The sequence below is a fragment of the Narcine bancroftii genome, chromosome 11 (assembly GCF_036971445.1).
Source record: "Narcine bancroftii isolate sNarBan1 chromosome 11, sNarBan1.hap1, whole genome shotgun sequence".
NCBI classification, from domain to species: Eukaryota; Metazoa; Chordata; class Chondrichthyes; order Torpediniformes; family Narcinidae; genus Narcine; species Narcine bancroftii.
The window spans coordinates 89694206-89721170 of record NC_091479.1 but is presented as its reverse complement, the minus strand read 5'-3'; the positions used below and the strand labels follow the sequence as shown (position 1 = coordinate 89721170).

At 38.3% G+C, this 26965-nt stretch overlaps 1 protein-coding gene across 3 annotated transcripts; it reads left to right on the top strand.

Moving 5' to 3' along the window:
• On the top strand, positions 1-26965 carry cand1 (cullin-associated and neddylation-dissociated 1). 3 transcript variants are annotated; one of them, XM_069903979.1, is made up of 15 exons: positions 1-269; positions 6222-6365; positions 7633-7787; positions 8816-8939; positions 11542-11798; positions 11902-12007; positions 12245-12372; positions 14309-14601; positions 15234-15375; positions 17518-19011; positions 20419-20514; positions 21109-21278; positions 21370-21534; positions 22544-22651; positions 24340-26965. In XM_069903979.1, exons 1-15 carry the CDS (start codon positions 202-204, stop codon positions 24559-24561), a joined length of 3672 nt encoding a protein of 1223 aa, XP_069760080.1. In that variant the 5' UTR covers positions 1-201; the 3' UTR covers positions 24562-26965. The 3 variants fall into 3 exon arrangements, with proteins under 3 accessions (XP_069760080.1, XP_069760078.1, XP_069760081.1); XM_069903977.1 differs by having other exon boundaries at positions 12245-12393; XM_069903980.1 differs by lacking the exon at positions 17518-19011 and having other exon boundaries at positions 12245-12393.

Genomic DNA, 26965 nt, shown 5'->3' with positions numbered 1-26965 from the left:
GACCCGCGGCGGGGTGGCGTGAAGCTCCTGTCAGACGCCCGTTAGCGGTGGACTTGCTGCTGCCAAGGCGGGCGGGTGGGGAGGGGTGGGGGGAGGTGTTCGTTGACCGCACCGCTGTGCTGCGCCCCCTCCTTTCCCCCTTTGGCGCCCGTGAAGCCCGGCAGTCGGAGCTGAAGGAGGCGTGGGAGTGAAGGCCGCAACATGGCGAGCGCCTCCTACCACATCTCCAACCTGCTGGAGAAGATGACGTCCAGCGACAAGGACTTCAGGTGACGGGGCCGGTGGAGGGGCTTTGTCTCCTTGCCATTGAAGTGCACAGGCCCAACCAAGCTGATCCCATTTTATAATGGGATCACAACCCTCTATCCCTTGCCTTCCCAGTCTCAACCTCGCTTTCTCTGAGTTCCTGAATACAGTAATGGCCAGCGGCTTAACCATTACTGCCGCGGCCTGCAGGGGATCATTGGCCTCCCCCTTTCACTGTGCATCAGGACCACGCACTTCCACCTAACTTCAGTGTGTTTGTTTTGAATGGCAAACTTATGAAATTTGGAGTTGGTGAGGATTTAGACCAGCCATTCTCAACCTATTCCCCCCCCCCCCCCCTCCAAGGACTCTGCTCGAGTCAAGTCATCTTTATTTATCGTTTGTTCCATGCTCCCACTGTCAAGATGAGATGGTGTTTCTCCAGGACCACGGATCGTTAGAATTGAAATTAAACATTAAACTATTAAGACGAATACAGTAAAAATCCATGTATATGTGCACTATCCATGTATCTTCAAGGCCTCCTTCCCTGTGAAGCACTCAAGTTTTGGTTTCTTCTGTATTTCTCTTCTACCCAAAGGGGGGAAAAATGTTTCATGAGGGGAAAAGAAAACAAGACTTTTACTTAATGTGTTTTGGCTCCCACCGGCTCCTCGTTGCGAATGGCTGATTTAGGTTGTTAGTTGCTTTAAGAACCTAATTCCCAAAAAAAAAACAAAAAGCAAGAAATGCTGGAAACACTAATCAGATCAACCTTTCCAGGTAGCTTAAGAATTGGGAACAAATTGGAGATTGTGTTTTAAAGTGCAGAGGAAGTGAATGTCTGTCGCAGAATTGAAGGCAGGAGAGATTAAAAGGAATAAAAGCTATATAGAGAATATATGTATAAAATAGTGGTTGGAAAAAAAGCACTGGAATACTCAAAATCTAAAATTAAATTTTAAAATCTTCTGTTTGAAAATGTTGAACATGATGCTGAGCTAGGCTATAAAGAGACTGGTAAGAACATTTTTTGTTTGAATTAAGCATTAATGCAATAGCTCAAGGATGGAGAGCGCAGGTATGAAGGAGACAAATAAAACTGAAGTGATAAACAACCAAAACCTTGGTGTCAAGTCTGCGGAAATAACAGGACCGCAAAACACAAAATCAGGTGGAGGAGAACCTGGTATGAATAACAAATGTGGTTGTTTGAATCAGAAATGTAAGTAAATTAGTACTTCATGTCAAAAGCCTTCTTTGGACTCTGGACATTTTGGAGGTAGAGATGAAATTGTAGTTATTTCCAATTTTTGCACAGGAGGAAAAGGAGATGTAATTAATGGAAGCACAGTGGGCTAGAAGGAACAGTCCCTTCTGAAAGCTCTCTGGTCACGTCACATTGGAGGTATCCACAAACGTGGCCAGAATCTGTTCAATGTGAATGCTGTTGGGGTGAAAAGTAAAGGCAATTACTTTCCTAATGTCAAGTAAATTAGGCTTGGTTCTGAAGGTTTTCATGTTAGAAGCTTTGTTTTTGATGCTTCGAAATCGATCATGTAACTATATCAAAGCTTTGAGCAATGTGCTTATTTCTGGTTGACTGGTTAAATTATTGTTTTTTGCATTTGCTGCCAATTTTGCTTTCCAGACCCCACTCATTAGAGAGAAAGTTTTGTCTGTGGAAAGTGAAGTTAGTGCAACTCATCTGAATGATTTATGAAGGGTTTTGCATCTTGCCCTGTCATTGTCCTAAATCTATGATCATGTTTTCAAGAGGGGTGTACATGAAATCACTTGTAAGTTATTTTAACTATAAACCTAGAACATAACAGCACAGGTCCTTCAGCCCATGATGTTTCGCTGATCTATATATACCCCCCGCCCCCCCCCCCCCCCCCAAAAGTAACTGAACACTCCCTATCTCATAACTCTATTTTTCTTTTGTCCATGTGCCTGTCCAAAAGTTTCTTAAATGCTCCTATTGCTGATATCAATTTTGGTGTATGTGCTCTAGTCCTAAGTAATGATAGTGACATAAAAATGAATAGGTTATTCTTTGAAAAATGTTTATTCTTTCATATGGATAACACTGCCAAACACTTGGTTTGTTCTTCGAGAATTTTCCAGTCTAATTGCTCCCTCAGCCAGCATAAAAATGATGTCACAGCAACAGGATCTCAGGGCTTGTGCTGAACTGCCAAGAAACAGCAAAACAGAGAATGTCCATGCAACAGAAGTCACTAGCTCTTTGTGTATTTATTAGAGAGTCAGTAGTGAGTGCTTTTACTTTGATACTAACTGGAAAATCTTGTTCAATGTACTTTGGAAGAATGTCAGAAGCTAGGTGAGGCAAAGAAATTCAAGGTCTGCAACAAAATTGAAGACAGGAGCGATTAAAATGAACTATCTATGAGTGGAGAATATGTGTATAAAATGGTAATTAGCAAAGGCACTGGAATGCTGGAAATCTCAAAATAAAATTGCATAAAATCCGTCTGAAAATGTTGAACACCACGTTGAAGAGGAAGAGAACATAAGTACCAAGAAAATGAATGAACCAAGATTAAAACTTCAGCTAAATTAGATTTTGTAAATTTACAAAACTTAACACCTTGATCAAACCTTTAAATTGTTGTATAAACCTCAGTAGATTGATGCCCATTTCTTATTTGCACTGGAATGGGCCAGAGATGCTAAATGAGTGCAATCCAAGAGGTGAAAAATCAAGCTGTACAGTGAATGGAAGAGTAGGATTCCATTCTTTAAGCTTTAGGAAGAGATTTAAGAAGCGTTAACAAAGGACTTTCAGTAAGTTAGACAGGTCGAACTGGAGGTCACTGTAAGGACATTGATAACAAGCAGGTAATGAAAGGTGAGAAATATTTTCATGCAGCAATTTGAAAAGAAACAGATGAATATGATCAAGGCTAGGATGAGTTCTTGATAGCTTGGCATGGAGATTGGCCTGCTGGAAATTAGAGTTGTGCCTTCAGCGTTTTCCTCCACTTCTCATCAGCTTTTCATGGGGATCTTAGTGTGGCATTTACAAATGCTCCTTTTGATATCAAATTTGAGTACTCTTCTTCCATAACTTAAATATGGATCACAAGATTTGCTTCACTGTTCACCAGAATGACCACTTGGTCAATATGAGGTCAGCTCAGGACATGCTTGTATGCTGAAGCATGTTGAGGATAAGAAGAATCTTTTTAAAAATATTCAGATTGATAAGTTCCAGGGTTTAGACGAGATGTACCCCAGGTTACTACAGGAAGCAAGAGGAGAGAGTGTGGGGTGTTGACAGTATCTTTGTGTCCACCCTGGCCACAGGGGAGGAACCACCAGATTGGAGAATGGAATATGTGTTCACTTGTTTAAGAAAAGGTAATAAAAGCTCTTCCCTTCCCAAGATGGTGGCATGGCTGTAGTCCGCAGTGGCCTCTCCAGACCGGGTGCTAGAGGACCCCACCCCCCCTCCACAATTAGGTGCCGTGGTCAATCTTTGAGCAGATAAAGATGGAGACTGGAACACAGGGAGTTGGATATTGAAATTTGAGGAATGCCAAATAAGAGCAGACCTTTGAAAGAGGCTGAGAAGTGTACAGACTCGACTACCAGAGATGGAGCTTGCATTACGGACTTGAAAGGCTGAGCAGATCGAGGCCTCTGCTGGGGCGATGCGGCCTTCAGTCTTCAGCATCAGAGTTGACATTGTCTGATGCCGGGGGTCATGGAGACATCGTGGAGATGGCATGGCGCGTTCGGAGGAGGTTTGTCCTGAGGTGTTCGGAGGTGTCCGGAGTGGCAGAGTCATGGGCCAGTTCGGGGTCCTAAAGATGTGAGAGTGGTTTTCCCTTTCAAAAAGGACAATTTATCATCCTGAGTCCAGCAGATGCTGGGAAACATGGCCTTGATGGCGGCATTATAGTATCCTGCAGTGGCCACTTCAGATCAGGTGAACAGTCTCTAATGGACTTTTTAACACCTAAAGACATTGTTTGACCTGTCTTCTTTAACCATGGCCCAGCCTCTGAAAATCACTGTATTGTGGCACTGTTTTTATATTCATTTTAAATAGTTGTGTGTAATTGGAGATGTGTGTATAAGCGAGAGTTTAATTTTGTGATGTTTTACTGTTCTGCGGGAGATAGTGGCAGCTAAGGGCCCAAGATGACGACACAGCAGTTGCTTGCAGCAGCCTTATCAGGACCTGCACAGTTTGTAGTTGCGTTGTCTTTATGTATCACTGCGGGTTTGGGGAAACGTCTTTTTCTTAAAGTGACAATTAAAGCCTCCTACTACTAACGAAGAGAATCGTGGGAAATATAGACCAATGAGTCTTGCATTTGTGGTGGGCAAACTTGGACAGGATTTGTGAGCATTTAGAGTTTTGCCTTTTTATGGTTTGTCCGTTAAACTTTGTGACGGTTAGATCATGTCTCACAGCCTAATTTAATTTTTTTGAGGAAGTAACAAAATAAATTAAAGGTAGGGCAATAGATATGAACATGGATTTTAGTAAGGCATTTGAAAAGATCCCAATGGTAGATTCATTCAGAAGGTCATGAGACATGGCATCCATGGAACCTTGGCTATGTGGATTCAGAATTGGCTTGCCTGCAGAAAGTTCAGTGTAGTAGGAGAATGTATTCTGCCTGGAGGTCATTGACTAGTTGAGTTCTGCAGGGATCTGTTCAGGGACCCCTGCTCTTGGTGAATTTTATGAATGACCTAGTCGAAGAAGTAGAACGCAGATGACATAAAGTTTGGAAGTGTTGTGGATAGTATAGAAGCTTGTCCTAGGTTAGAGCAGGATACACAGTTGGGCAGAATAGTGGCAGATGAAGTTCAATCTGGATAAATGTGAAATTATTCATTTTGGAAGATCAAACGAAGGCAGAGTACATTAGTACTGACAGGACTCTTAACAGTGTAGAAGAACAGGGGAACTTTGGAGTCCAAATTCATAGATCTCTCAAGATCTCTGCAAAGGTTGATAGGCTAATTAAGAAGGACTATGGTATGTTGGTCTTCATCAGTTAGGGGTTTGAATTCCAGAGTCATGAGGTAATGTTGCCACTTTATAAAGCTGATCAGAACATAGTATTGTGATGTGGAAGTTATGACAAGGGGGTAGAGAAGATTTACCATAATGTTGCCGGGATTGGAGAATGTGTGTCTTGTGAGGCAAGATTAGCAGAGTTAGAGCTTTTATCTCTTTGTAGAGAAAGATGAGATGACTTGACAAGATTATGAGAGGCATAGTTAGGGTGGACAGCCAACACCTTTTTCCCCAGGGCGACAGTAGCAAATACCAGAGGACATCTGTTTAAAGTGATGGAAGGAAAGTTTAGAAGAGATGTCAGAAATTTTGTTTACACAAAGAGCAATGGGTGCCTTAATACATTGGTGGGGGTGGTAATGGAGGGAACTACAATATGGATATTTAAAAGACTTTTGGCACATGGATGCATGAAAAATGGAGGGTTATGGGTGTGAGGTAGGGATGGATATTGTTGAGTAGGTTTATGGAGGTTAACTCACTATCATGGGCCAAAGGACCTATATTGTGCTGTAACGTTCTATGTTCTACGATATCAAAGGAAGATTAAGGGAGAGAACTTGGTTACTTGGGTAGGTATGTTTATATTATTGCATTGATAATGTTGAAGTCTTGCATTTTATTTGTGCTGCATAAGAATTATTCTAATATTTCATTAGTTTTGATGATTTTGCATGTCTTATGGTTGTAAAAGGTAGTAAATTTATTCTCGAGCATTAAAGTAGCTGAAACACCATTTCAATATATTTTTAGCTGTTGTGCAGAGGCTTTTGCTGTTCAATTAAAAAATGTTTGATGTTCAAATGTTCCATGGAAGTTGTTGTCAGTGCTACTGGAAAAATAAATTTGCGTTGTTGGTAATGGAAACTTCCTCACTATAATAATTACATTTCATTTGTATTATTTCTAGATTCATGGCAACCAATGATTTGATGACAGAATTGCAAAAAGATTCCATTAAGTTGGATGATGACAGTGAACGAAAAGTGGTCAAGATGATCTTGAAGTTACTGGAAGACAAGAATGGTGAAGTACAGAACCTTGCTGTGAAATGGTAAAATAATGTTGTCAATTCAGCAAGAGTAAAGTTGCATGAGCCAATATGTTATAATTGTTGATTATTTGACTTTTTTTGTGAGATTTTATACAATATGCCCTGCCATTATGGTTGGGTGTTATCTGCTGCTGAGTGCGATTGTATCTTTACCCACAATCACAATCCTTCTTCATCCAGGCAGATTTCTGCATTAAGTATTGTTTATTTATTGGGGGAAAGTTCTGCATGTTTTTCTTTGTTGTTCTGGGAATGGGTAGCATTGAATAAATGATCAATGAAAATCTTTTGGATTTGTGCTCTACTCAATGAAGGCTTGTTCATTGTTGCTTCCAGTAATTTTAAATTCTGATAATAAGAGTGGACACATACTTCCAATGATAAAAGTGGGTATATTATTTAGCACGATGATTTACTTCGGCTTTTCCCATAAATAGCTGAGACTATTACTTCCTGGTAACACTGGCCCTAAGAAATTATTATAATTTAGTGATTCGTAAAGTTTTACAAGTTATAACATTTGGATTTATAATTTTATGGAAACATTCAAAAATCAAATAACCATATTTAGCTTGAAGAATTAAATATCTAAAATGTCAATATTTTATGTTGTATCATGCAACTTTATAAAAATAAATAATTGAGTGAATTTCCTTGAAGCTACTTGCAGTTTTTATTGGCTCACATAATCGTTGACAGAATATTTGTCTCAAGCCTTTTGACAATCTGTAAGCTAAAGTCATGTTATTTACCACAGATGGCTGTTTTCTCCATATCATTCATAATTCTTGATTCATTGACATACAATTTTAAGGAGAAAGGAGTTTGTTGATTTACTGCAGCCTACATAATGACATAACTTAAAGTGTAATTATTCTAGTTTAGTAGGTAATCACAAGCTTTCACAAAAACATCTGTGAATTAAGTTGTAGAAAGAGCAATAAATTCAAAATGCTGGAAACCTGCATCAACATTTGAGCAGTTAAAATTTCAGGTGCAAACCCTTTGTTAGAAAGAAGTTACAAAACAATTTAAAGCAAACTCATTTTTCTCTCTTAGTTGTGATGACAGGCCTTTAAACCTGCTCAGTTTCCAGCATTTTCTATTTTCATTTGACGTTTCCAGTATCAACAGTTATTTGGTGTTCAGTTATTGTAGAAAGATTTTTTTTTAAGAGAAGATTTTGCACTTAATAGCCATGTAATTAAACGTGCTTTTGAGTATGTTCTAGTTTATTCTAAATATGTAATTGAATATTTTTGTTTAGTCTTGGCCCATTGGTCAGCAAAGTAAAGGAATATCAGGTGGAGACAATTGTGGATACTTTGTGTACCAATATGCTGTCAGATAAGGAACAACTACGAGATATTTCTAGTATTGGACTGAAAACAGTGATTGGAGAACTGCCTCCAGCTTCTAGTGGTATGTTTATATTCTAATCATCCAGAACTCTACTGAACTCCTCATGAGTTTACCATCTTGCCCAGGAATGAGTGTTGTCTATATTTTGGCTTGCTGCAATCATCACCAGTTTGTATTATGTTTGCATTTGCCTGAATACGATTCTGAGTGAAAAACCTAGCTTAATTTAAATCATGACTTTAATAGTAAGACATTAACTGTTTTATTGTTGGTCTTCATAAGATTTAACATGGAATATTGAAATAATTAGTGGAGTTAACAGCCTAAATAATTTTGTTGGTCCCAATTTACTTTTGCTTACTAATTATAAATTCAGTAAAACTATGCAAAATATTGATGTTCATTAGCATGTGAGAGGATATGACCACAATCACAACCTTTAGGGGAATTGAGTTCCATATTTCCATTTCCCTTCAAGTGAAACTGATTCCCGATCCGCTCTAAAATATTTTCAATTTTTCCTCTTGTTGAATCAACTCCTCAAGTTGATTATTAAACTTTGATTATCCCTTGAAGGATTTGAGGGAATACTAATGTGTTTATAAAACAGGGTTCTTAATATGACTTGTGAATAGAAGAATGATCAAGTAAGATGAAAGGATGCCACTGCATAAAGGTTTTGTGATGCACTGATGAACAATTCTATGCCACTCAACATTATCGTAAGAAATTATTTTATTAACCAGTTCTAATTTTTAAATACGAGGTCCATCTTTTTAACTTTCCCTCTTATTCTATTTTTTAAACTCTTTTTGTTCTTTGCCTTTTTAATTATGCATTTTTTTCTTGCTATTCTGTTTGGGAGATTTGCATGTTTTAACAAAGAATAGCTCTTTAGAAATGCCTCTGGAGCTGTAGATCATGTGAACTTGGTCTCAGGCTGGGAAAGCAAATTGCAATTGTGCTTTTAGGAAATCTATTGGAAGTGCAGATATCATCTGACTGAAACAAATTCCTTTTTTACATAGGACACTGGCACATTTATTATTTATGTAAGAGGTTTTTAGGAATGTGTATTTATTTTGTAGGATCTGCTTTGGCAGCTAATGTTTGCAAAAAGATCACAGGACGCCTCACTAATGCCATTGCCAAACAAGAAGATGTCTCTGTTCAGTTGGAAGCACTGGATATCATGGCAGATATGCTAAGCAGGTAATTTTGACTTGAGATATAACATAGAATAATGCAATACAGGAACAGGTATTGTGGCCCACACATTTTGAGCTGAACATAATGCCCGTTAAATTAAAACTGCTTGTTTCTGATACATATCCCTCTACTTCCTGCATATTCATGTGTCTATTTCAAAGCCTCTTAAATACTGATGTTGTATCTGTTTCCATCACTACTCCTGGCATTCCACACTCTCCTTTAAATTTTTCTCCCCTCTCCTTAAATACATAACCTCCACTTTGTGATATTTTCTGTGAGAGAAAGATTTTGCTTGTCTACCCCATCAATGGCTTTCATCATTTTATAAACTTCTATAGGTCTCCCCTTGTCTCTGATGTCCAGAGAAAATCGTCCAAGTTGACCTACCCAAACTCTTGCTATAATTCATGCCTTTTAATCCCAGCCGCATCCTGGTAAATCACTTATGTATCCTTCATATCCTTCTTGTAACAGGGTATCCAGAATTGCACACAGTACATCACACAGTCTTACCAAAGTTTTATGACTTCTATGATCTTGTCCTCAGTACCCACCCATTGAAGGCAAGCATACCACATGTCTTCTTTTCCACTTTATCATCTTGCGTGGCCACTTTCAAGAGGCTATGGACCTCAATCCCCAGATTCTTCTACATGTCAAATGTTGGTTGAGAGTTCATACTTGTACAGTTCTGTGGAAATGAACAGGAAAGTAGACTATAATCCCATTCTATAGATAAGGCATAAATCTATTTGATTTCATAAATAGTACTTGAATGAGTCTTGTCAGAAAAGTAGATTGTTTTGCTGCTGTGAAATTCCATGCCATGCATCAATTACAATGCAAAAATGTATGGAGAGAAGAATATGGATCTGGCGATGAAATCTGTTGTAAGAATGAATCCAAGGGACCCTACTATAAAGGCTAAAGATTACTAACTATTGCAGAAGGGTAGGTATTTTGAAATTGCCTGGATCTAGCTGATCTTAGTTTGCTGCCCAAAATCACCACAGCAATGAACTAACAACACAAAGGGCCAAACTATCTTATCTTCCACATCTGAATATTGGATTAGAAGGTAAAAATTCTTCAGACCACATGACTACACCTTGTGTGGTGTAATTGTGAAGCCCTACAACATTTCTGATATTTTACCAAATGCAAAGTGAGTGAGGAGATGTGACACAGGTCAAAGCCTTTGAATTTCTTTTTAATGTTTTTAAATGCATTAAAAAAATATTTTGAAGTGAAACTAAAATTTGAATAAAATAAGATTTAAAAGTAAACCTTTAGCTTCCCAAGCCAATATTTTCTGCTGATCTGTGGTCTCCTGAGTCCACCGATTAAGCAAATTCCTGTTGTAACAGAGGACTCTTGCAAGTTTGTAGTATACTTTTGAACACCATATGGAATTCAAATGATAGATAGGTGACATCTGTTCCTTGGTCAGTCACAGACTCACTGGAAGATCCAGAACATAGAGTGGGAACAGCTGAATGCAGGCTGTTCTGTCATGCCCGTAACCAGCTTGATTTGGTGCATTGAATCTGTATTCCAGATAAGATCAATGAACAAAAAGAATGTGATTTAATTTAAAATGTGATAGCAGGCTAGCTCTTGTTTAAATGCAATAGTAGGGAATATGTTTCTTGATTCACCCAATAATTTTAACTTGCAACAAAAAGATCGTTTGTATAACAATTCTGTCTAACCTCGCGCCTTAGTTTTATACTTGTTGAATATGTGAGATCAACAAATATTCTTTAACAGAAAATGCTGGAAGTGCTCAGGTCACGCAGCATCTGCAAAAAAAAAGAGAAACCATGTTAACATTTCATGATGAAAATTCTTAGATGTTTACTCATTAATGTATCCAGCTGCACTTTATTTTCATTTTCATATATTCCTTAACCCTGTTACATAAGCTTAAACCTTGCATTGGTTGTGCACTACATCCTATAATTCTAAAAAGATGTTTAAAACTGTAGTCGTGTCATGTTTGACAAGATGCTGGAAGAAACTTAATATCTTGGAACACTGAATAAAATTAATTCATTGCCCTATCTGCAATAAATTTTTAAAACTCTCTAAAAATCTAAACGATTCTAAGTAATAGACTAATGGTAATATTTTTTGACTTCTCAAATAAGCTGAACTGAAAAAATGAAGTTCCAGATGTAAAGTATCCAAGAAGAGACTATTGTTCAGTGACATTTTTTAAAGTAATAGATGTAGGAAATGTTGAGTGATGTGTAAATAATGTGCTGAGTTTTATTAATCATTTGACATTGCCAAATTAGTCCCATGTATTGGCGAATTTAGAGATTAACTACTCTGACTTGATCTGAGGCAAATTTGTCTTCCAATTTGCATTATGAAATGGGACAAGAATGTGATTTTAATACAAACTTTACCTTGAATTTATGAAAATCATTCAAGTATAGATTTTTTCCCTCCCTGTGACGCAGGACAAATAACTTTTTTATTGCACTATGAGTCTATCGTTTTAAAAATTAATTTCCAAATAAAAAATACATATTAGATGGGTTTAACCAAAAATAGCCATTTTTAATTTAATGATAACTGTAATCTCCATTTCTAGGCAAGGAGGTCTGCTGGTTAATTTCCATCCATCAATTTTGAACTGCCTCCTTCCACAACTCACCAGTCCCCGACTTGCTGTACGGAAGAGAACTATTATTGCTCTTGGTCACCTCGTTATGAGCTGCGGAAACCTGGTCTTTGTCGACCTGATTGAGCATTTGTTGACAGAACTTGCCAAAAATGAATCTATGTCTACAACCAGGACCTATATTCAGTGCATTGCTGCTATTAGCAGACAGGCCGGGCACAGAATCGGTAACGTGAATCAACATTTAATAACCTCCATGAAAAGCCTTCTCCAGTTTGATAGTTAAGTTAATTATTGGTGAGAATATTTGAATCTTTGTGTTTTCTTCAGGAGAATATCTTGAGAAAATCATTCCATTAGTTGTTAAGTTCTGCAGTGTTGAAGATGATGAACTGAGAGAATACTGCATTCAAGCCTTTGAGTCATTTGTGAGAAGGTATGGTGTCATGTTCGTTGGTAAATTGAAAAAAAAAATGATGCCACAAAGTTGAAGTAAACTTTTGCCCAGTAAGAGCATGCAACTTGTTTAATTATTATAATTGGAGATTGTTTAATGCATCCTACTTGGGATTGGAAATGGAGAGTTTCTTCCCACAAGTGGCTTTGTGACTTAGACATTGAATTTACATCCTGAGTTTAATTTATGGAGCATTGGTTTATCATTCTTTCCTAGATGTCCAAAGGAAGTGTTTCTTCATGTCACCACCATCATTACCCTATGTCTGAGGTACTTGACTTATGACCCCAATTACAATTACGATGAAGATGAGGATGAGGATGAATCCGCAATGGAATCTGAAGGTGGAGATGATGATGATCCAGGTTAAAACAAAATTGACACAGATGTTCAGTGTACTTTTCCAGTCATGTTGAATGATCAGCCTTGCTTCGATCTGTAGTGTTCTAAGGGTTGTAGATCCAAATTGGACAGTTATGATTGGTACATGGAAATTCAGGAAAACAGTAAAATGCCCCGCATTGATGGGTGGAATCTTTTTTGAATGAAACAGTAATATGCCCTCTAGTGGTTGAGAAAAACCCTGTTCAGAAATCCTGGTCTTGGACAATATTAAATCTCAATCAACATCAATGAGATAAACTATTTGTAACTTCAGTAAAAGCTCTGGTATCTGGCACCTTTGGGGATTGGTAGCTGCCGGAGAGTGAATTTGCCTGTTGCTTGAGATTACATGTCTCATAATTGGCAAACTGACTGCCAATTTAAAATTTTTGGGGTTTTTTTACCTATTTATTTTCCACAATTTTTTTTCTGGTTCCTTGAATTCTGGATAACAGGGATCTTACTGTATTAGCGAAATGGGGTGTCCAAAACAAAAGTGCAGCTTGCTGGAAATTTGAAACAAAAGCATAAATTGCTGGAAACACTTGGATCCGATAGCACCTGTATAAAGAGAAGTAGATCAAGTGTCTTCACCCTTGAACATTAACTATTTTTTGTGGTGTCTGAACTGAATGTTTCGAGTGTCTTCTGTTTCTATTATGTCGTTTGCGTTTTAGCATCGCAACATTGTACTCCAAAAATACTTTATAAATTGCTTTGGGATTTGAAGGGCTTTCTCTTTGAGAAACTTGAGCTATGTAATTGTGTTTATTATGTATATATAATTACGATTTTAAAAAAATTACAGAGTGGATTCTACTCAGACTTTCAATAGTCATAGTCCTTCGGTAACCTAACACCTATGTGATAATTTTAGAGTGAAATATTCTTCACGGCTTGGATCTGACCTGTATTCTTTGTTTTGTTTTGCAAAAAGGCCTTCAAAATCCCAACTGAATTTCTCTCTCAAGGTTCAGGATTCCTTTATTGTCGCATAATAATACATAGAAATTTAATATACTTGATATACTTCAAATTTTGCTTGCCATAAAGAAAACAAAGAGTTGCCTAAACATTGCCTGGCATCCCTAACGACAAGAGAAAGAGAAGCAAAAGAGAGACCCTTCAGAGGCACCGAGTACCTGTGGATTTGCCTCCAGCATTCCTGCAGCCACACAAGCATGTATTTAAACTATTGGTAGCCCAGGCTCCAGGTACAAATTTGTGATTAGGATCTGGAGGTTTTCAGTACCAAAGGCCCTTTGGGATCCTTTCTTTCCCTCAGGATGGACTTGAATCCCAGTTCCAATAAATAGTTCCCATGAACCACTGTCCAGCAGCCTGTGCAGGTCTTGGTCTTTCAACCCCAAGTCAGCCTTTGTGAGTCCTTCAACTGCAAGTTGCCAACTGTCATTGTGGGTTATTCAGCTGCTGAGCCTTCATAGGTCTGTTGCTGTGGTCACTTTCCCTGTAAGGTTGTCTCCTGTGATTGTTCTTCTCACCCAAGGGCTGTTCTCCCTGTTTCTGGTGTCCTGCACCAGTCCGCTGCTCCCCAGAGTCGACAACCCCTTGTAATATGCCTCCCAGCACAGACGGTACCATCTTGGCCACAGACCTCCGTGGATGCAGGATTAAAAAAAATAACAGTCAGCTCCCTTAATGTGCTGTTTAAACCTGTATGGAGCTCTTGGCATCAGGACATGGCGGTAGGATCCTACGGGCCAGTGCTGCGTCTCTGCTTCCTGCTCTCCTGCGTCCATGGCAGAGCTGCCTTTTTTTAAAAAAAAATCTCCTGTCTCATTGATATAAATGTCTATTGTGTTTGAGAAGTGTTTATTGGTGTGTATATTTACTTGTATATAAACTTTTTATACCCTTGTCCTCGGCTGTTACCAGGAAGTGATGATGAGTACAGTGATGATGACGACATGAGCTGGAAGGTCCGTCGTGCTGCTGCCAAGTGTTTAGATGGCGTTGTTAGCACTCGTCATGAAATGCTACCAGAATTTTACAAAACTGTGTCTCCAGCGCTGATTGCCAGATTCAAGGAACGTGAGGAAAATGTTAAAGCAGATGTTTTCCATGCCTACCTCTCACTGCTAAAACAGACCAGACCTGCGCAGAGTTGGCAACTTGACCCAGATGCAATGGAACAAGAAGAGACACCTTTGGTCATGCTTCAGAATCAAGTAAGTTTAAAGACAACATTTGCCATAATATGTGCTACCTTTTTCTGCTGTGGATTAATCTTGGTTACTGCTGTCAACCTTTATTCAGATGGTGTTTGTCAATTTTCTGAAGGTATTGACATTTTAAAACTTTTCTAATTAATACTGCTTTTTTGCAGCCTTTGTCATGTGAAAACTTCGTAATGTCATTTGCAGATGCTTCATCCAATTTGAGCCTTCCGTGAAATACAACCATGACATTTTTTTCTCTTAAAGCGTGTGAGTGCCTAAAATTGACAAAGTATTGGTGCTTTAACTGGTATATGCATGATCGGTATGTGCTTCATGCAACAAGTGTTACTCCATATGGATGATGTTTTGGCCTTTGTATTCAGGTAAATTGTACGGATTGTATACCATATGTCAAACATTGTCTGTGACTTGAGAAAAAAAAAATTCCAACGTTGTAAATTTCTTCTAGCTGGCTCATGCGGAAGGAATTGAGACATTTTACCCTGCAAATATTTGCAAATAGAAGCAATAGATCTCATTGAATATCTGACTAAATGGTTTATATTTCTGTTACTCTTTCCTCATTTGTATGCTGTTTAAGGAAACACTTCTGATGCGACTTAGATTTTTGTCTTTTACAGGTTCCCAATATTGTAAAAGCTTTGCACAAGCAAATGAAAGAAAAGAGCGTGAAGACGCGCCAGTGCTGCTTTCATATGCTGACTGAGCTGGTCACTGTGTTACCTGGTGCTTTAACTCAGCATGTACCAGTTCTTGTTCCAGGTAAAGATATTATTTGTCAAATTACTTTATAAAATTTTTGTAAATGTACTTGAAGATATAGAACAGAATTTTGAAGATATTAACCCCAACACTTCAAATCTGAATGTAAAATCAAATTGTTACTGTCATGAATTTGATATTGTTGGAAACAAATACTGATTTCCCTTTCTGAGCTCCACATTGCTCTATTGCTTTTTTTTTTTCCCCTTGCTCTTATTCTCCCTAACTGATTAGATACTGGGCCAGATGTGGAGGAGTGAATGTCCTGACTTTCCATTCCTGGATGTCGGACAGTGAGATAAAGTAAGATGAGCACTTCGGCTACCTCAGAGACACTGACAGCCTTTTTAATAGAAGACCCACCCAGAGAAAAGGGCCTTCTCTCCCAAAGCTAATTAAGCTTCCTAAACTTTTAATTTTAGAATAACCCTAAATACAAAAAATATTTTAAAATATTTGAATAGTTTGATGAATTTAGATTTTAATGTTTAGCAATTCCACCTCATTTTCAGATAAGGAAATGCTTATTGAAGTGAATGTGAATTCGGAATCTGTCAGGTTGCAAAGTCTGCATTATAATAATCGGCAATTCCAGCATGTCTGGCTTTACAATTGATCCTCATCCAGTAACAGAGCAGAGCACGGATGATAAACTGGTGGTGGCTCCAATCAAACCATTGGCTTCAATATGCAGAATTTGGCTTATTATTTTCTGAAATGGCTTAATATTTTGAGAATGTACCTGTGAGCTGCAAGCATTTACAGCATGCACGGTCGCGCATATATACACATGTGTGTATGTACATGTGTCTATATATAGAGAGATTGTTGTAAAGTGTTCAGAAAATGCAGAATTAGCATTCATTTACTTTTTTTCCTATCCTTTGTATTCATTTTATTGCTAAATATTTATTGAACACATCAATTTCTATTTCATACTTTGTGTGGAAAGCAAAACATTATATTAGTCTGGGATATGTTGGGAATTTCATGTAGAAATTAAAGTTGATAGGGAGTAGTATAAGGACAAGATCAGCAAAGCAAGGAAAATGGATATAAATACAATGGAATCAAGAAAAAAATTAATAAAAGTAATGAAGAAATGCTTATTGAAAAGCAAATAATGCAAAACCATAGATGTAGGGTGCTATTTGAAACCATTTGTAAAATGATTGTCAATAGGTCAAGAAATTTGAAATTGATGTTAGTTAATGTCCCTCTCCTAAATATTGAACTCCATTTACTGCACATTCATGATCTAGCTAAAGGAGTATAGAATACTTAGATTTTTCTAAATGTGATGAAATTTTGGCTCAAGCAAGTAATACAGTACATTTCCTAATATCCGAAATTCCGTTAACCAAAAAGTTTGATTAACCAAACTTTTTTCGGTGCTGATATGACATCACAAGTTGGAAAAAAAATGATCACCCAACTTGCCCATGTGGGGCTCAGACACTCTTTTGGAGCCAGTTTGGTAACAATTGAACTCAGAATCAGCTGGGAAGACTGATGCTGAAAGGATGGAATCTTGAGCTATCAGTAAATAGCTGGAGGAAGTCACCAGGTCAAACTGTGCATGGGGAGAAATTAGAACGCCGATTGTCCTAATTTCAGGTAACTCTCTCCCCTCTCTCTTTCCATTTCTTCTTTACCCTCCACTGTACTTGGTTTTCTGCTGTCCCAGCATCATCAAGAACATTAACCTCCTGGGCAGGAGCGGGGACCTCAATGGGGAGATGTCGAGGATCAGCGGTGGCTGATGCTACTGTGCTCTTTTTGGGGTTTTTTTGGTTTTGTTCTGTTAACCAAAAAAAAATCAAATAACAGAAAACCGTCTGGTACCAAGCTTTTCAGATATAGGGAAATGTACTGTATTAATATTTGGATTGAATAGACATTTAATAAATGCAATGGTAGGAACAGATTGTTGGTGCTGTATTGACAACTGAGCAAATTAATGACAATAATATGTTAATTCAAAAAATAGCAAATCCCAACTGTTTTCTAAAATTATTATATTTATTTCTTCTAAATCATCTGAATTTTTGAGGAAATGCTTCAGAATATTTACTTGAGATATGCCAATATCTTTTGATAAATATTGAATATATTCTGGACTGTACTTTTTTCTTTTTGCAGGAATAATCTTTTCCTTGAACGATAAATCTAGCTCATCCAACCTGAAGATTGATGCTCTCTCTTGTTTGTATGTTATCCTTTGCAACCACTCACCTCAGGTCTTCCATCCTCATGTAGATGCCTTAGTTCCACCAGTTGTGGCTTGTGTGGGTGATCCTTTCTACAAGATCACTTCAGAAGCTCTTCTTGTAACTCAGCAACTGGTAAAAGTAATAAGGCCTGTCAATCATCTGCACTCATTTGATGCTGCTCCATATATTAATGACTTATTCACTTGTACACTCAAGCGATTAAAAGCCGCCGATATTGATCAAGAGGTGAAGGAGCGAGCTATTTCCTGTATGGGTCAGATAATATGTAATCTTGGGGACCATTTAGGCAGTGATTTACCTAGTACACTGCAGATTTTCTTGGAGAGGCTGAAGAATGAAATTACCAGACTGACAACGGTGAAAGCATTGACGTTGATTGCTGGATCTTCTCTCAAGATTGACTTGCGACCTGTACTGGGTGAAGGTGTACCAATTTTAGCTTCGTTCTTGAGAAAAAATCAGCGGGCACTGAAGCTGAGTACCCTTTCTGCTTTAGACATTTTAATCAAGAACTACAGTGACAGCCTGACACCTTCCATGATTGAAGCAGTCTTAGTGGAACTTCCACCGCTTATTAGTGAAAGTGACATGCATGTGTCACAGATGGCCATAAGCTTTCTTACAACTTTAGCCAAGGTGCATCCCTCTTCTCTTTCAAAGGTCAGTGGTTCAATTCTAACGGAGCTTATTGGGCTTGTTCGGTCTCCTCTACTGCAAGGAGGAGCTCTTAGTGCAATGCTGTATTTCTTCCAAGCTCTCGTTGGGACTGGAACTGCTAATTTGGGTTATATGGAGTTGTTACGAATGCTAACTGGTCCAGTTTATTCTCAAAGCAATGTGTTGACTCACAAGCAATCCTATTACTCAATTGCAAAGTGTGTAGCAGCACTAACTCGAGCTTGCCCAAAAGAAGGACCTGCAGTGGTTGGGCAATTTATCCAAGATGTAAAGAATTCCAGATCCACTGATTCGATCCGACTTTTGGCTTTGCTGTCTCTTGGAGAGGTTGGTCATCATATTGACTTAAGTGGACAAACTGAGCTCAAGTCTGTAATTTTGGAAGCTTTCTCTTCCTCAAGTGAAGAGGTGAAATCTGCAGCATCCTATGCCCTTGGAAGCATTAGTGTGGGAAACCTTCCTGAGTACCTACCTTTCGTTCTGCAAGAAATAACAAGTCAACCCAAAAGGCAGTATCTGCTACTGCATTCTCTGAAAGAGATTATTAGTTCCTCTTCTGTTGGAGGTCTCAAACCATACGTGGAAAATATTTGGAATTTGCTGCTAAAACACTGTGAATGTGCAGAAGAAGGAACTCGAAATGTCGTGGCGGAATGCCTGGGCAAACTTGCTTTGATAGATCCAGAGACATTATTACCACGACTTAAGAGCTACTTGGACTCTGGTAAGTAATTATATTCAGAAAAATATATAAATATATTTTGAGTTAACCTGGATCCTTGTAATGAAGGAGAGTGAATGTTTTAATTACTTCTCTAAGATGGCAACTTAAAAGAGGAAAAAAAAATAAATTTAGTTGTTTTTTTCCACTGGTAACCAACCATTGTTGCTGTGATATTATGGAGATAGATATCAATTCCATCTTTGTGTAAAAAAATATATTAAGTCTGGTAAAATTGGGAAAATGGGTGATAATAATTGATTTTGAGAATGAAGTTGAAAAAATGAATAGTGTTTGAAAGTTTATGCAGTTCAACAAGTTGGATCATTGCTGCCTTTTCATCAACACCGAATGTTGGGCAATATTTGCTGGGCTTGCTTGGATTTTGCAAAAAATCCACCTTCTGATTCTGTGTAAATCCTTGGATTTAGTTGCTCACTTCAGAGTGTTGCAGAATCCTCAAACTCTGAGATTCCACCTGTGGTTTCTCTGGCTTTCTCATCCCCTTAAAACCAAGATTTTTGTCAAACTTTTATGGTTGTTCAATAACACATGTTGCATGCTGTGAAATCCACAGAAGCATCCTTATTTTAATTAAATGCAGTTGTTTTAAGTAGAGGTACACAATCCTTTATCCAGAACCCTTGGGGGACAGTGTGTTCTGAATTTCGGATTTTTCCGGATTTCGGAAAGCCCACCGGAATTGTGCTGCCATCTCCCCCACCCACCCCTCCTCGCCTGCCCGACTCGCGCTGCCGGTCTCCCCCTCTCGCCCGCACTGCCGGTCTCTCCCGCTCGCCAGCACTGCCGGTCTCTCCCGCTCGCCTGCACTGCCGATCTCTCCCCCTCGCCCGCACTGCCGATCTCTCCCGCTCGCCCGCACCGCCGGTCTCCCCCGCTCGCCCGCGCCGCCGGTCTCCCCCGCTCGCCCGCGCCGCCGGTCTCCCCCGCTCGCCCGCGCCGCCGGTCTCCCCCGCTCGCCCGCGCCGCCGGTCTCCCCCGCTCGCCCGCGCCGCCGGTCTCCCCCGCTCGCCCGCGCCGCCGGTCTCCCCCGCTCGCCCGCGCCGCCGGTCTCCCCCGCTCGCCCGCGCCGCCGGTCTCCCCCGCTCGCCCGCGCTGCCGGTCTCCCCCGCTCGCCCGCGCTGCCGGTCTCCCCCGCTCGCCCGCGCTGCCGGTCTCCCCCGCTCGCCCGCGCTGCCGGTCTCTCGGCCACCCGACTCGCGCTGCCGGTCTCTCGCCCACCCGACTCGCGCTGCCACCTCTCTCCCCACTTGCTGGATTTTGGAGCTTTCTGGACTTCAGATGTCCGGATAAAGGATCGTGTACCTGTACTTTAAGGGAGTCTGTTCCAAGCATGGAAACTTTTGGATGCAGTTCCTGATGTGCATTGATCTTACTACTTTTATATAGAGTCTTCCTATGCTCGAAGCTCAGTGGTTACAGCTGTGAAGTTTACTATTTCTGATCATCCACAACCAATTGATCCTCTATTGAAGAACTGCATAGGTAAGCTTTTTGTTTTCAGATTTTCATTTTCTGTTTAAATTTTGGGCATTATTTCAATTTAACTTATTAAAAGCTTCTGTATTTGTTTCACTTCCTAAGAATAGGAAATAGGTTCGTCCCTGGGGGTGAGAGTGTTTAGTCATTGCAAAATCCCACCATTCGATGCAACCTACATGGCTGAAGCATCAACTGCAAAATGTGTGCTACTCAGTGAAACAGCCCTTCCTTCAAGAAGCCCAGTGGGTAAAGGCCAGACTGGTTCAGCCAAATCACAAAAGTGCAGATTCATTCCAAGCATCTGCTGCATTGCATGATGTTAATTGACAGCAATTGTGGGGGAAGAATGAACTGTAGTTCTTCCTACTGATTTCAGTTAATGAAAATGTCTAACGTTTGAGTATAAGTGAACTCTTCATTGTAATATCCTCACTGGATGTAATCTAGCTATGGATACAAGGATTGACATTGAGATATAGGTACCTGTGAATCTTTCAAGTTGGTCTTTGAGTATTCAGTGGCAAGTTTTAGAATGGTAATGTAAGGATTCTTTGATAATACAATAATTTTAAAAAAATATATAAATTACTCTTTCAGGTGATTTCCTTAAAACATTGGAGGATCCAGATCTCAATGTTAGAAGAGTTGCTTTAGTTACTTTCAATTCAGCTGCACATAATAAACCGTCACTAATCCGGGATCTCTTGGATAGCATTCTTCCTCATCTTTACAATGAAACAAAAGTTAGGAAGGAATTAATAAGAGAGGTTTGTGGACATAAAACTTCAATTTTTAATGGATTTATAAAATTTACACTTCTAAGCTAGATCTCGCCATCTTGTTTCTGTCATTTGATAGGTGGAAATGGGACCATTCAAGCATACTGTGGATGATGGATTAGACATCAGGAAAGCAGCTTTTGAATGCATGTACACGCTTCTAGATAGCTGTCTTGACAGACTGGACATTTTTGAATTCCTGAACCATGTTGAAGATGGGCTCAAGGACCACTATGATATCAAGGTAAATATGTCTCAATTATATTATCCAATAATAATTACTAATTGTTTGAAAGAACGTCAATTTGAAATGGGTGTATAACTTAAGAAAAATTACCAGTGTTATTTCAACCATGGAAAATGCTCACTGATGCCAAATTTTCAGTAGATGTTGGAGAACAGGAATCAACAGTGTCTAACTCTGATACTTTTCTGCTCAACCTTGCCACATAGACATTTAAAAGCAATTAAATTTGGACTAATTTTAGATCAAATGTGAGATATCTATTTATTATCATAGGCCAGGCGTGACCAGACTTGTTCAATGTAAGAGCCGTATACGATAAACGTCAGATGTATAAAAGCCTCAACAATCAGGTGATCGTAAGCCATGCCCACTAAAACTACCATTGTGAGCAGTGATTTATGTCTCAGCCAACATACCATATATGTCATGGTATAGGATGATCCCGCAACTTCCATCTAAATTGTTGGATTTGAGTGATGCCCTTTGTACAAGGTGCCCCCCCCCAAAAAAAAAACAAAACTGGCACTTACCACTGCCACTCCGTAAAGGCTGATTAATGCCTGCACAGAGACGACAGTAGTCAGACTGGGATGGACCCCACGGAGGAGCGCTGATACTTCACAAATAACTAACAGGGCACATGCGGAATTAACTCGGAGCAGACAGGAAGGTGACGGCGGTGTTGGGACTTTGTCATCAAGGTACTGATTTTAGACCCTTTGTATAGGATGACCCGACTTTAAGGTGAACATTTTAAGTTTCCGGATTGTCCTACACAACGGCATATAATGGTATTTCCGTGAGCCGCACATTTTATGGCAAAGAGCCACCCTGTCGTAGGCCAAATATAATTATTGCAGTACCTCAAAATTGCATAAAATATAGCACTGAGGATTAAACTTTTTTTTATACTAATCTTCATCCAAACAACATGTTGAAGTCTGGCAAAAATGAAATAAATGTAAGGAGGACACTGTAGAAACTCCATTTTTTTAAAACTTGACAGATGCTGACCTTCTTGATGTTAGTACGATTGTCAACTCTTTGTCCAAGTGCAGTTCTGCAGAGATTGGATAGGCTGGTGGAACCTTTGCGTGCTACATGTACAACAAAGGTAGGACGCTGGTATAAAGGTTACTCTGATAGCAAGATGACTTAAATTAAAGATGTACCCTGCTTTACGAATACTTGATGCAAATTCACTTTTTACAAAGAAACCCGTGTTCGCTTTTACAAAAGCAGCAAGCCGTTAGAAAAGGCTGCGTGCGCGCCTCGAGCAGCTCTTCCTCACTCTTCTATGTCCCAGTTTTCTGAACCTCCCACCATCCCAACCTCCAAAGACTCAGCCTAACTACTCTGTACGTGCATTATTTCTATTTTATATTTATCATATCATTCCTGCTTTTAGTAAATGTTAGTTTTATTTTGGGTTTTGTGCGTTATTTGGTCGGTTATTTATTTGGGTCTGGGAACGCTCAAATATTTTTCCCATAGAAATCACTTCTTTGCTTTACACCACATTGGCTTTCAAAAGGTTCCTTAGGAATGCTCTAGTTTTGTAAAGCAGGGTATACCTGTACGTGAACCTGAGTGTATTTTTGCATGGTTATGAAACATGAAAATTTGGTGAATTACATTGTCTTTAAGAATTTTGATAATATTAGATTAAGGATTGGTGTTTTGTGCGAATGGTTTTTGATGTCCTGTTGTCCAATGCCTACCTTAAATATTCTCCTAAAGAATTATGTAATTAACTTGCAATAAAACTTTTCTGGCCTTCAGTCAAAAGTCTCTTTAGTGCATAACTTTTAAATTCAAATTCAATCTAAAAGTAGATATTCTGGGAAAACCATTTGTGCTCATATTTTATATAAACTATGAGTACAAATGAGTTGGAATTGACAGTTCATATCAACCAAACAAAGTTGGTGTGTGTTTGAACTTGGATTATGACATAGAATATTATGATCTTTTCAGAGGTTTTTTGAAAACTGACTGGATTAGAAGTTAGGGGCAAAAAATAAGATTTTTACTTTTTCATGAAATGCTAGTGGGACTTCAAAAGCTAAGTTAGTGTGGTGGATTGGATGAAAACATCTTTTAAGGTTAAAAGCTATTTTAAGGGTGTAACAAGTCAACCAGTCCAGGCTAAAATTGGAACAATGATGGTTAGACTTGCAATGCATGATTTTGAGCAAAATGTGCACTGATGATCTCCTTGCAAAAGTTTACTTCATCTAAATCCAAAGGAATGTTGTCAGTTCCTTGCTTGTTCTTCCTATTGTCATTGATTTTTACAAACCGCAAATCTGTAAGTTGGTTTTTAAATTCTGACCATCAATTCACATATTGTTTTACTGGTAAATTTTTGACAAGAATCATATTTCTGCAACCTAATGATGCTGCAATCGTTTTAAAATTTAGAGATACAGTCAACTAAGTAATTTTCAATCCATTGTACCATGGGAAATGCAACTGTTCATTTATGCATTTGCTAACAATAATCAAGATTTGTTTTAATTGTGTTGATTATAGGGTAAATATTTGTCAGAATAATCTATGAAAATCCCAGCTCTTCAAAATTACCTCAATATAATACAATTTCAAATAATGCAACCTTTTGATACCTCCAGTCTTTCAGTTCTGTAGTGGGTTTGTCAAGGTAGAATTTCGTGTTCAAGTCTAAGATAATTTTGTATTAATTGTGTCTGAATGATATTAAACTACACCTAATACTTGAAAGTTAAAATTGATTTTCTGAGAATTTTCAGAAGACTTATCCGTAAAAATTTATTCTATTAGGTAAAAGCCAATTCTGTCAAACAAGAGTTTGAGAAGCAAGATGAACTGAAACGCTCGGCAATGAGGGCAGTTGCAGCATTATTGACCATTCCAGAAGCAGAAAAAAGTCCACTCATGAGTGAGTTTCAGTCTCAAATAAGCTCCAATCCTGAATTGGCAGCTATCTTTGAGAGTATTCAGAAGGATTCATCTACGAGCTTGGAGTCAATGGACACTACCTAAATTTTTTCTTCTAAAGAAGGAAGCTCTAATTTTATTGTTGTAATGCACTGGAATTTCAGCCAGTGCACAAGCAAAAAAAATCTTGTACTTCAAGCTTTAAGCTACCGAGTTTATTTTTTAGTTTCATGGAAATTCTAGTTTTTTTTGTTTATTGTTGCTTTTTTAGTGTTTAATCCAGAAAGTCAGAATTAAATGTGAAAAAATGTAAATTACACACGGAACTTCATTGTCTTACCATGTCCAGTTCAGCAGTGTTTTACAAAATAAAGCAATTGTAGAAGTAGGTTGCGTATTTGTATGAGATAAGATACTGGTGCACTGAATGAATGAACTTGGAATATAAATGTTAAAAACTTCTGGGAGATTTATTTTAAGGAAACTACATGCCATTCTTATTATTTGACAGATTTTGTAAGAAAAAAATCTCTGTTTATCTGTCTACTGTTTTTGTTTGAGCTTGCTAAACAAAGGTTAAAGAACTCTGCATTGTGAGATTTATCATTATTAAAATGGTTAGCACAGTTCTTAGTTTTGTACTTCCAGTTCTTGGAATGGCACAATCATTTCCATTGAATGCATCAGTAGTCCATGAGACATTTTGAAACATGTACTGTAAAATCTGTTTTTGTTTGTGCATAATGTGAATTCAAAGGATTTTATTCTGTGCGCCAGTAAAGCCTTGATGTTTTTGTTTTGTTTTGATCATATAATACATTCAAAAATCTTTATGACATTCAGCAGAATGAAACTGAATTGAAATTCTCGATAGAGTCCAACTCAAATTAATGGAAAGGCACTGACGTGAAGACTCATTTTATTCTGGTTGATCAGAAATTCCTAACCCAATGCTAATATAAAAATTCCTCAAACAATTTTACCAAAGAAACTCTGCATCTCTGACAGTTTGACTCAAAATGAACAGAGTTCCTTTTTTGGTACCTTGAAATGTATCCGTTTATTTTGCTGATTGTTGCAGCCATGATGAGTAGATAAGGTGTTGAAAATTCAAACTTTAAATGGATTCAGGTAACTTGCAGTTGAATTTTTTTTGATAACAAAACCTCTCATATGGTTTTCCAAGGGATTGAGGCTCATTGAATAGGAATTCAAGTGAAAGGAAGAGGTAGTATGGTGGAAATTAAGAAAGATGACATGATGAAGTCAGAAAGTGGATGTTTCTGGATGATAGTGAATTGAAAATTTTAATATCTGTGGGTTCTTTTAGGTGGGATAAAATTGTGACATAAAAGGAAGATCACACTGTCCTTAATTCCACTAGGTATTCAAATTCTCAGAAGGTTAGTTCTCCTATGATGCCATACGTCATACCTTGTGTATGTATATAACATCTGTTTCAGAAATGCCTCCATTACAAATTGAAATCTTTCTACAGATTTCTTTCACAGTCGCTATATATTTTCTATTGTTTCCATTCCACTGTTAACAAGCAGTGATAGGACTTGTTCTGTAATATACTTGATAAAGACATTTAAATTTAATAGCCGTATTTTGTAACCTAGTATCCATCTTGTGCACATAATCCCTATTTTGCTATGAAACCAATTTCAGTTTGGTTCAAATGGTTTACAACGATTATGGCTAAGCCATTTCATTGAAAAGAATAGCTGTGCATTGGAAAACAATTGTCATTTTACCCTTCAGTCTGCAGTCTAAAATCTGATTCGTGGGAGAACTACTTTTCTCTCAAAGTTGTAGTTTTTAAACTTTGCATTAAAAGTAAAAGCAAAGGTTATGACCCATACTTACAGCTCCTAGAGTGGATACTTTGTATTTATAAATGTGGATGTAAGTACATGGGTTCATTCATTTATCTCTGCATTGCAGATTGAAATTTCATGGATCCTTTCATTTTTACAAAGACTTGTACTTCTCGCCCCAGATTAGTGCTTTGTTCAGCAGGTACTTGAAATATTACTGATCAGTAAAGTTTGAGGGGGGTCCAAAGATGGTATTGATTTGCTGTAAACTACTATGTTGTACATGTCAGAGGTTAATGATCTGTGAAGCAATTATTCTGTTTTTTAGTACCATTCCTTGATGCCAATAGTGGTCATAAATTATGCATTAATGTCTTTGGTTTCTTTGTTTTAATTGTCTATTCTCAGATTTTCATTTCTTTTGGGGGGGGTGGGGGGCTACAGATTTTGTATATTGGAACTTGTGCTCATTTTATTAGATGCTGGTGTGTTTGATTAAATATCTTTTGATTCAAATTTGTTTTGCTGTTACATAAAGTAAAGGCCAATAGCGTCTGAAATAACTGAGGAAATATGCAGTTCTGCCGACAAAAATGAGTAAAATAAAGAATGTACCCTTTGGGTTGTAGTTCATGGCTAATATTTGTTTTCTTTCCAAAATAATAAATACTTGGAGAGAAATAGTA

Bases quoted from the DNA above. Each gene is read 5' to 3' on its own strand.
- cand1 (XM_069903977.1), top strand. From the start codon at position 202: ATGGCGAGCGCCTCCTACCACATCTCCAACCTGCTGGAGAAGATGACG. The intron at 6,366-7,632 runs GTAAAATAATGT...ATTTTTGTTTAG, and splicing joins CAGAACCTTGCTGTGAAATG to TCTTGGCCCATTGGTCAGCA. The intron at 8,940-11,541 runs GTAATTTTGACT...CTCCATTTCTAG, and splicing joins ATGGCAGATATGCTAAGCAG to GCAAGGAGGTCTGCTGGTTA.